This window comes from Histoplasma capsulatum, genomic scaffold (assembly GCF_000149585.1).
Source record: "Histoplasma capsulatum NAm1 scaffold_1 genomic scaffold, whole genome shotgun sequence".
Taxonomy (NCBI): domain Eukaryota; kingdom Fungi; phylum Ascomycota; class Eurotiomycetes; order Onygenales; family Ajellomycetaceae; genus Histoplasma; species Histoplasma mississippiense.
In genome coordinates this window covers 629252-639587 of record NW_001813982.1, presented here as the reverse complement: position 1 = coordinate 639587, position 10336 = coordinate 629252, and the positions used below count along the sequence as shown (strand labels likewise).

Genomic DNA, 10336 nt, shown 5'->3' with positions numbered 1-10336 from the left:
CGCACACACATCCGTGCTTACGATTTTAACCCAGTATCCCAAACCCGAAAATTTCCGCGATCAACCGATGAACTCAAACAAATCAAGGTCTCGTAATAGAAAGCGGCGCGCGGAATCTCCTCCATCATCACAAACTGGTGATACCAAAGGCACCACGAAAGCCACAAGCACCACAGCCTATAGTCGGAACTTCCAGCAGAACCTTATCGATCATGGAGTCTATCCACCGGAATATAGGTATCCGGACCGTCGCAAACCATCAAAACCGAGTAATTGGACGGAGATCAACGAAAGACTAGCACAACCAAGAGCTTCACTTTCGCCCTCAAAGTTTTCTGAAGATCGCTTTGAAGACTTCCGAGAAGCAGACGCATATGCATCTAAGGAGAAACCAGTTACAAAATCGGTTGTACCCATTCTTGATGGCGATGTTGGAGACCCTAAATGTGTTGGAGGGGATTACCTCTTTGGAAACCTTGCTCCTTTAACTGATGGCACGCTGGCTCAGGCCAAACCAGATCACTTCTACGGCGCGCGTCCTGAACAACTTGATCGTCAAATCCGCAACGAACTTAGTGACCATATCGTTCCATCAACACAGGATGACCTTCCAATGGTACCAAACTTCTTTTTGGAAGCAAAAGGCCCCGATGGATCCTTGGCTGTGGCTACACGACAGGCTTGTTATGATGGCGCACTAGGAGCTCGGGGTATGCACGCTCTCCAGTCATACGGATCAAGATCAACTTACGACAACAGTGCTTACACTCTTACGTCGATTTATCATGGCGGTACACTGAAGCTGTACACAACTCATCTCACTGAGCCTGAAGGCCCAAGCCATCGCCCTGAATATATTATGACCCAACTCAATACTTGGGGCATGACTGGGAACTTGGAAACGTTTCGGCAAGGAGCATGCGCATATCGAAATGCTCGGGACTGGGCAAAGGAAAAGAGGGACGAATTTATTAGGACAGCAAATGAAACGCACTCAAAGGCTCAATCTCAGCTTCTTCATTCGACATCTCAGAGCCAGACGGCTTCCGAGACAGCTCCTACCGTGGACGACTCTGATGTATCGACATTGTCTGAGTATTCGAATGCGCAATGGAGCTTCGCAGCTACAACTGAAGAAGGGGAAGAAGAGATTTTAAGCAGAAATTCCAAGAAGCCGAGAGTTAGTTCCATTGGTCAAGGGGAGGGCTCGTAGTTATCTGATTGTTCTTTGCAACGGTGTCTAGCATATCGGAACTGCCGCCAGTGGCTGCTGCAAGAACGTGATAAGCGTGACCTGAGCCATAAGGTGAGAAGAGATTTAGGCCTGTAGCTTTTTAATAACTGCACACATCTAAGGGGAATTTTTCTAGGACAATTAGAGCACATTTCGGCTATATATATGTGTGTTGAAACCAAGAAAAACAAATCATGTCTCCGTAATAAGGCGATGTTGTTGAAGCAGCACAAACCGAATTCAATTGTATCAGTTCAGGGATTCGAATGCGTTATGAAAGTGGTGAGCACCTACCTTGATAGATGATGCATTGAAGATACTGAAAGCAGATGCTTCCAGAAACAATAAAGAGCTTGCTATGCTCCTTAAATTGTCTGCTCCGGGCCTAGATCATCCTGGCAAAGGGCATGTTATCGAACTGCTGGATTATTTTGAGCACGATGGTCCAAATGGGACACACTTGTGTCTTGTCCTCCCTGCAATGATATCCGACGGCGAAATAACGAGCGTTGTTTATATCGGACCCAAAGCTGGTACAAGACTCATGTCATTACCTAGCTCTATGGAGTCGACAACGTGATCAGCGGCCGGTAACACCGACAGCCTTGCGTGCACCTGAGCTAATCCACCGAAATACTTGGGATGCCAGCATAGATATCTGGGCCTTGGGTTGTTTGGTATGCCCCCCTGTATCTAAACTCAGTTCTCTCCAATCTAATCCTTGTGTAAAGATATTTGAATTGGCGACAAACGAGCCATTTATTTCCCTTAGGGTCTTTTGGCCTCACAGCTGAACAGATCGACAAAGAGCACACATACCGTATTAGCCAGCTCCTTGATGAGAACGGTCAGATGCATGAGAACTTTAGAAAACATCTGACGGACAGGTTGCCATATGACTTCGGTACTGAGAACGTCCAGCATCTTGTATCGTTCTTTCGTTGATGCTACAGGAAAACCCTCAAAGGCGAATGCCAATCACCAAGCTACTAGCTACTCAATCACCCCTTCCTAGTCGGGGCACCCGATGGATGAGAACTTGTCAACATCGAACATGAGGTCTACGGTGCTCTTATTCCCACTTTAGGAACTACTATGGTAGCAAGGCAACAAGGCGAACAAGCAGAACAAGTAATCAGGGACTGGCATGGGAAGATAGAGCAGGTGTGCGCAGTGTCTTTATGCTTGGAGCGATGCAGAGCTGACAGCCTCAGCCACGGACATGGAAGGAGAATTAGATAGGGGTTGCTGTCCCTTACGTCTAAAATTTCGCAGCTGCCATGACAATAGCGATGTACCGCTATAGGTAGCAATTCCAACCCTGTCATCAACAGCCGAACAGCTTTAGCGACCTGCCTCCCCTGGTACGGAGCGGTCAATTGAAAATAGACGAATGCTTCCATGAAGCAATCGAGGATTGGTTTCATTACGTCTTGGATATTGAACATCAGCTCCAAGACCACGGGGCAAGTCAGATGAATGTAGGCAGTGTGGTACCATCCGGGGAAAGCCCCGAAAAAGGGACTATTTCCTCGAGCAACCTAGTGCCTGTTCGCTGGGCAAAGTACTTGCGTCAGAAGCTGGCGTGACACATATAGATAAACTGGGCGCCTGGAGAAACGCGCAAGGGCGCGAAATATGCGCAAACGACGGTGGGTTAAAGGGAATAATGAGGAAGGTGGAGTTTAAAGAGGCACTGTTCAACGAGGCGTAACTTCCACGAATGTTGAATATGTATCTACCACCAGCTCGGTCAAGCATTTTCTAGATCTAGCATTTATGAGGAGTCTTTCCTCACTTGCTATGTAAATATTCTATTCCTCATTGTAAAAGTGTGAAGACCACTGCGTATAGTTTTGACACCGCCATCAATTACAAGAAGGGCCACAATGCGCCATGAGAAGTGGCCAATCCAAGGAACAAGAATCAAACTTCCTTTCTTTGCCTAACGTTTGACGAGTACATTCATTGATGAAAATATATCTCAGCTATCTTGAGATGGTCAAATACATCGACAAGGTAAGAACGACAAGAAGGTAACATTCTAGAGAACACTAGTAGAACATGCTTGGCCGATCATTTGTAAAGAAGGGCAGCAATGGAGTATCATTAAACATTTATCCAATGTAAAGATGAGATGAGAAAAGGTTGAATCAATACAAGAACAGGCTGTAGCTAAAATGTAAACCACACCTGCTTGGAGTGATTTCTCAAAGGTTGTCTCTCACACTGCTTACGGGATCCGTGATTCTGTAGCTTCCCCAGTTTAGAAGGATCATAGCCTCTCCATTTCACCAAGTACCACCACATCCCTTGTCATCATCCCCCGCCAAGATCTCATCAATCAACCACTCCTCTGTTGTCACTCCACCATCTTCAATCAACATTGGCGGCGGTGGGGTCCGACCCTCGGAGCCGGACTTGTCATCACTCCTGACACTGGGTGCCAAGCTGCATGTACTTGGTGCGGTTTGGGAAATTGAGATCCTATCATCATCGCTCAGATCCCGAACACCATCATCAATGGTGATGAATATGTCTAACATTTGTAAGAACCCACGTAAGAATGGAGGAGTGAATGATAAAAATTAAAGAAATTGAAGAAGTAAGAAACATATCTTTACTGTTTTCAACATTTAAAATTTAAATTTTAAATTTTACATCATTTTTTATACAATTCTGCTTCAGTATATTTTTATTTGAGTTGATATTCATTACATTGTTGTTGTAGATATTCTCATCATCTTCATAATTGTGGAATTATTTATTTGTAGTTATGAATATCGGCGAATCTGATAGACCAGAATCACTGTTATAGAGACTATGCAATGAGTTTCAATGATTATCATATATATTAATATGCAAATTTAGATACTAATTCTAACCTTTTATCTTTATATTTGAGCTGGTTATTTGACTTTCAAATATTTTAGAAGACTTTTAGTTGATTGACTTTTCATTTTTATTAATTCAGTTTTTGATTACAAATTGTTGAGTATGGAAAATCAGTGTTCACTGAAATTTTATGCCTGATGCTGTGGCTTTTGAATTGAAATGAAGGAATGATATGAGGTGGTGATTTAGTCAATTATACAGAATAATGAAATGATGTAAACAGTGGTTCTGAAAAAATTATAGAAGATTCAAATTGTTTTGAAAGAGAAGAAAAATTCAGCTTTTCAAATCTTCAGAATGGGAAAAAACACATTGAAATAACTTTTCAATTTTTAAAATTGAAGTTTCAGCAAAATCTCACACCTGATTTATTCTAAATACAGAATGCCGACAATGTAGAAATTTTGATATAAATGAATAAAATTAAAAATCATTTGTTTATTAAATTTTATATTCAAATATGACATTCAGAGAGCTCTGATGCATTGTTAATGAAGTAAAATCAATAGCTTTACTTTAACTCTTGACTAACACAGTTTAGCTAAAACTGTCAGTTGATACAATATAAATATTTTATTTACAGCATCAATAATTAAGTTGATGATGAGTTGAAAAACAAACACAGTATGAGCATTTGTAGAGAATGGAAGATGAATCAAGAATAATAATTTCAATTCAAAAAACAGCTATGCAGTAATGTAAATATCATTATAAAATGAGTGAAAATTTATACTGAATCAGATTATCACTCACAATCTTTCCACTTCTTCATCATCTTAAACAGATTCAATATTTCACATTTCAAAAGCTGATCAAATTTCAGTTATTATAATTATTATTCTTCCATTATAGATATATGCAGTCAGTGACTATGACATCTACCTGAAATACTCCAGGATTTTTCAACTTAAGAATAAGCTAATATATAAAGTCAATTTAATACATGCAATAGCAGAATTCCAGCCCAGAATCAAATAACTATTCAAACTATTCAATTTAGGAAAGAATGTCAAAAGAATGACAACAGATTAATACATTCAATTTAAAACAAATGAAATAAAGAGTATAAAAAACAGCAGCTATTAAAAGAAAAGAAAGCATTCATAAATCAAATGTAAGCAGCGATGTTGGAAATGGCTGCTTATATTTCGGTTGGTCCTTAGGACTCTACGAGGATCAAGCAGTAGGAGATAATACGGTGATATATCGGAGAGGATTCGGATCAAGTAGTTAGATATTGAGGGTGTAGAACGTAGGGGTCAGATTATAACAGAATGATCCGCTGGTCCCTAAAAGGTTGGACCAGCTGCTAGCTATATACACACAGTATCGTAAGCAGATCGAACTTGCTATGATGTAGATGGCGTAGTATGATGCAAGTGGCAAGATAATGCCTTGATTTCAAACTTGATATGACGTTGGTGGTGCTATGTTCGGCGATGTCATATCCTGATATGACGTTGGTGGTGTTATGTTCGGCGATGTCATATCTTTAGGGCTATCGCTAATTCCGGCCTAGCACTGGCACCTTAGTGCGGGTTTCTTACATCAAACTTTTCAAAACAAGTCAAAATCAAAAGTAATCAAAATAAAATAAATTTCAAATCAAAAGTAACAAAATAAAAATAAAAACAAGAACAAAAATTAAAGCAAATATAAGGAAACAAAAGAAAAATAAGAAAAACAAAAATTGAATTTATTATCAAATCAAGTTATTCAATTGAAATCTTGTAGCAATATTTGATTCTTTCAAACATTCAATCAAGAATTCATTTCCAGTTTTTGTATTGAATAAAAGTTTTAAATTTAACTGTCTCAATTCAAACTTCCCTCTCAATCTTAATTTTAACTCTATATGCTTTGTACAAAGTAAAAGAAGATGCTCTGAGTTTTCATATAACTGACAATCTGAACATAAATCACTTAAATCATTTTTAATCTTTGTTAAATATGATTAAAAATAACCATGTCCAAGCTTTAGCTGCATTATTGTAGCAAAAAGTTTCTTTTTACATTTTATTGAGCAAGCTTTCCATTTTGACTTAGTTTTAAACCTGGAATAATGTACACTCTTTTTTTGTAAAAACCAGATATCTTGCCATTTTTGCAAATATGATTCTCTTATTTTTCTCTTAATATAAGCCCATGTTACAATTCTTTGAAAGCAGACTTCCAATTCAGTTGCTTTTTTTGCAGCTTTATTAGCCATTTCATTGCCATATATACCCATGTGAGCAGGCACCCAGTGAAGATGAATAGAACAATTGAATGAGATTTTTCTTTGAATATTTTGAAGACTTTTCAAAATCAGCTCTAGCATTGACTATCCACTGCTGATTTTATTACTTTGAAGTCTTTTAAGCCCAGTTTGACTATCAGATGTATGTATGTATGTATGTATAGGTTTAACGTCCCGGAGAAAACACGGGCAGCGCCCGTGTTTCAGAAGCCTCCCGAAGGGCATGGAGACGTGCTACGCTGGAGAGATTTCTATGTACACAGAGAGAGAAAACAGAATCCAGGCGGCAACTCTTGAGAAGACTCAGCTCATTGCAAAGGATTTTTCTGAGCTGCGCATCCACTTCTGGCCCGACGTATGGCCATTCATGGTGGGGTTATAGTGTGGTTCCTTGAGGGGACCGCCGCTGCCGTGCCTGGAAGGCTTTATAGTGAGCAGAGAGGGATACCTCTCTCAGTTGATCAGAAAGCTGTCTGTGCTTCTAACATCAGAAGAAAGACAGACAAGATAAATAATGAAAGAAAGAGAGGGAAAGTGTGTGTTCTGAAATGAAAAGAATAAAAGAGAGAGGTGAAGGAAAGACTGTGTCATCTGCAACACCTTGCAGTCACGTGACCTGGCACAGACCCGGGGGAAAAGAGAGGGGAGAGCACTGAAGAAGGTTGTGGAAGGAAAAGAGCAGAGAATGAAGAGAGAGCAAAGAAAAGAAGGAAGAAGAAGCATTTGAGCCGATAGAGACAAGGGCAAACGAGAGGAAAACAAAGCAGAGTACGCGTAGATACAATGCCGGCAGTCAAAACCATATCAGCTGAGTCAGACACGTAGACTGTACTGATTACACCACAGCTAATTGAGACAGATGAGCCTAGTTGTGCTATCTGTACTGTCTGCATAGACTGTGATGTCCCTGGCAGTTGCACTAGCTACCGTGGGTGTACTCAGCAGGCCGGCCTCGTGGAACTGCTGCGGGGGTTGTCAGATGGTGTGCAGCCAGCCGGCTGCGTTACCTTGTGCAGTACTGTGTGTAGAACTGCGTGCAGTCCAGCAGTTCTACAAAGTCTGTAGGGGTCAGAGACCCTAGATAGGCAACAGCTGTCGCGCGGTTGTGTGGCCGTGCTGCTGGCCTCTTGGGCCAGTGAAGAAAGTGCCTCTGTGAGTGTCGACAGAGCACCAAATGTTCTGGGCTCTTGTTGTGTCCACAGACACAGGTGAGCCTCGCATCTGCATGCTGGAAACGCCTGTGGTACCAGGAGAAGTCCCCATGAGAGGAGCGGAGTGCGAGCCAGCGGTGAAGGGCATGCCGTGGCATGGTGAGCTCCGGAGGGGCCTTCACTTGGTATTCCACAGTCGGCCTGCTGAAACTCCAGCCCCTGACACTGTAGTACTGATATCTTAGTATAGATTTCTTATAACTATTCTCTTTCTGAAAGAGCTGCGGTCTCAGTGAGCTCAGAAATTATAGAGTATTCTTTGTGCTGGTTAACAGAGTACTCAGATTATTGAACCTCTCATCATTGATCTGTATTGATGATCTACTGATCAACCTACTAACCACCACGCCACTATTGACTGGGTTCACCTCAACATCATCATCTTCACTGTAATGTCAACTGCCAACTCCCATACAAAATGAATACACCTGTTAAAATTTCAATATCTCAACAATCATGTCAAAAGTGGCTTTTAAACTATATATCTACTGTAGTGGGGCATTCAATGCAGCACTAGAAATAATGGTTGTTCTGCCAAACGGACTTAAACAGGTCAGATACACCGGAATGTATGTACAGAAAGTTGAGCAAAAGAGAGAATGGCGAAGAAGAGATGAGCTTGATCCTTGATTTTTTTGATTCTTTTTTGATTGATTTGTTTTAGCACAGTGCTGATAGCCGCTGGTCACTTGCTTGATCTATTGCTGGTGCACCACACTACCTTACTTAGCAAGCACTGCTCATCCCAGCTAAGCAATATAGCTTACATATTTTCAGATCCAGTTAAGCATCCCAAAGTATAAGCATGGACTACTAGCGATCAATGACTCATCTTATTGTGGAATTAGGAAATATAGACCAATAAGACTAAAGCGTTTTTCTTTTCTCTGTGGAGTATTATCCTTTCCTCTCAATGCATTCCTCAAGTAACACAGGGTGGCCGATTCTAGTGATACTGACATCCCATATTTCTTTCAAACCCGCTTTTACCTACTCATATTGGTGCTGACGTGCTGGTGTGTTGCAGAATGCCAAGAATAGAGAAAAACAATAAATACTGAAAGCTTCATCCCTTCACCGGTAAAAATAACAGAACGTTCCAAGTACAAAATTCTTCGGTTTGCCCTATGGATTAGCTCAATCCAAGACAATGATAATTTTTCGGGCTCCCATAATAATTTTCCGTTGAAGAAAAGAAGACCTGATCGCTCGACGCTACAGAGTGAGAATCAGTCAATAAATCCTTGAACTTGTGAGAATATATCAGGTTAACAAACCGAAACAAACAAATGAAATTGTCTTGAAAACTTAATTGCCGTAGGCAGAGTTTCATTGCGTGAACTCGATCTGAAGGTCATTCCGATTGAATTGGAGCAGAAGCCCGGGACCGCTGAGTTTTATTAGAACGGAGTTTCTTTAATTCAAAAGTCCCGGGTTAGTTTACCCGAAACCATAGGACAGTATCCCCTCTCGACGTGTCCTCCAGCTTCCAGATGCCCTTATATCCGATCAACTCTTCACTATCGGAGGCTTGCAGTATTTTTCTGGCAGAAGAATCGACAATAATTTTGTCCATGGAAAAGCTCGCACGATGCTGTCTTTCGAAATCGGCGAAAGTAAATCTTGTCGTTTCGCTATTGTCGATGATCGAAGATACCCAAATACAAAATGAGGTGCATAAGCCCGTTTCCCTGTTCCAGAGCGGTGCCAGTTCTTCTTCGGTAACGATTTCGATGATGCTCTGGACCGAACCTTGATCGATTACGCGGTTTCCGATGATAAAATCCGCAAGAGGTATTTCCAGTTTTCGAAGTAGAAAGCGTATCATTAAGCAGAATTTATGGAAAGTGCAACACCCGATGTCGTTCACTGTTTCTTCGTTTTCGTTTGCTCCTCATATTCGATGTCTTCTCCGTTATCGTGTGGGATGGATTCATTTATTCAGTTAGTGATAACTCAAAAACGTAAGAAAAACCATCTAAAAGCGCACCATAATGCCCTGCCTTGCGCAAATTCGCGACCAACTGATCGCCACTGAGGTTTTCGACTTCGCTCATCATTTCCTTGACCCATATAGAGCGTGCTTCACGCTCCTTTTCTTCGTCGCGTGTATGCGGAGGATCAGCTGTGACTGACGTGTTTCTTTGCTGAGATGCTATTTTTTAATATAATTGTCGAGGGATCAAAATATAAGTACAGTACTGGTCAGTCGAGTTACCTGGTAGGGCACGGATCGATCAGGATTGTTGAGTGATGATAGTTGCCTTTGAAGCTGTGGGATGAAACAACGACGTGAGCGAGGACAAGGAGATCAGAATTTGGTGAGTCAAACCAGAGATAAAATGATGAATGCGGGGAAAACGCTTGTATAAACTGACAAGCTTTGATTTAAAGCGACAGAGTAAAGAGTAAGTATGTGGGAATTATCTGAAAGCTATTTAAAAGTTAGGACACATCATCAGCAAGAGTACTGATGAGCAGGAGCGACGAAATGTGTGGGATCAGCTTGGTTAACTGTCTACATCCGAATACAACCACTAATGGCCTGGATTACTTATTTTTTATTATTTTTATTTTTATTTTTGTTTTATTTTGATCCTTCCAACATCTAACGTCTTCGCTCCTACTACGCGCCTAAATATTTTCGCCCACGAGCAAGGAATTTTGAGAACCTCGGTTTATTTCACTGAACAGCTGTGCATCATCCTAGACCTCTTCTCTAGTAGAAAATAGTATACTAAAATCTTCGCATTGCAA

At 41.1% G+C, this 10336-nt stretch overlaps 4 protein-coding genes across 4 annotated transcripts in view; 2 read left to right on the top strand and 2 right to left on the bottom strand.

The window, feature by feature from the left end:
* HCAG_00197 (predicted protein) overlaps window positions 1-1298 on the top strand; it is a gene marked incomplete at both ends in the record, with an annotated part of 1616 nt that extends 318 nt beyond the window's left edge. Inside the window, 2 exons of the mRNA XM_001543101.1 lie at window positions 35-1180; window positions 1245-1298. Coding sequence (XP_001543151.1) covers window positions 35-1180; window positions 1245-1298 — 1200 coding nt within the window. The remainder of the gene's footprint in view (window positions 1-34; window positions 1181-1244) is intronic.
* Window positions 1299-1592: 294 nt separating this feature from the next.
* On the top strand, window positions 1593-2948 carry HCAG_00196 (predicted protein; the record flags this gene model as incomplete). Its single annotated transcript, XM_001543100.1, has 5 exons — window positions 1593-1810; window positions 1889-1911; window positions 2007-2138; window positions 2541-2598; window positions 2720-2948. The coding sequence occupies 5 exons, from the start codon at window positions 1593-1595 to the stop codon at window positions 2946-2948; spliced, it is 660 nt and encodes a 219-aa protein (XP_001543150.1).
* A 4497-nt stretch (window positions 2949-7445) lies between these two features.
* HCAG_00195 (predicted protein) lies at window positions 7446-7667 on the bottom strand (the record flags this gene model as incomplete). The annotated part of the gene is made up of 1 exon (XM_001543099.1): window positions 7446-7667. One exon carries the CDS (start codon window positions 7665-7667, stop codon window positions 7446-7448), a length of 222 nt encoding a protein of 73 aa, XP_001543149.1.
* Window positions 7668-9014: 1347 nt separating this feature from the next.
* HCAG_00194 (predicted protein) lies at window positions 9015-9636 on the bottom strand (the record flags this gene model as incomplete). The annotated part of the gene is made up of 2 exons (XM_001543098.1): window positions 9015-9454; window positions 9570-9636. 2 exons carry the CDS (start codon window positions 9634-9636, stop codon window positions 9015-9017), a joined length of 507 nt encoding a protein of 168 aa, XP_001543148.1.
* Window positions 9637-10336: the final 700 nt, after the last annotated feature.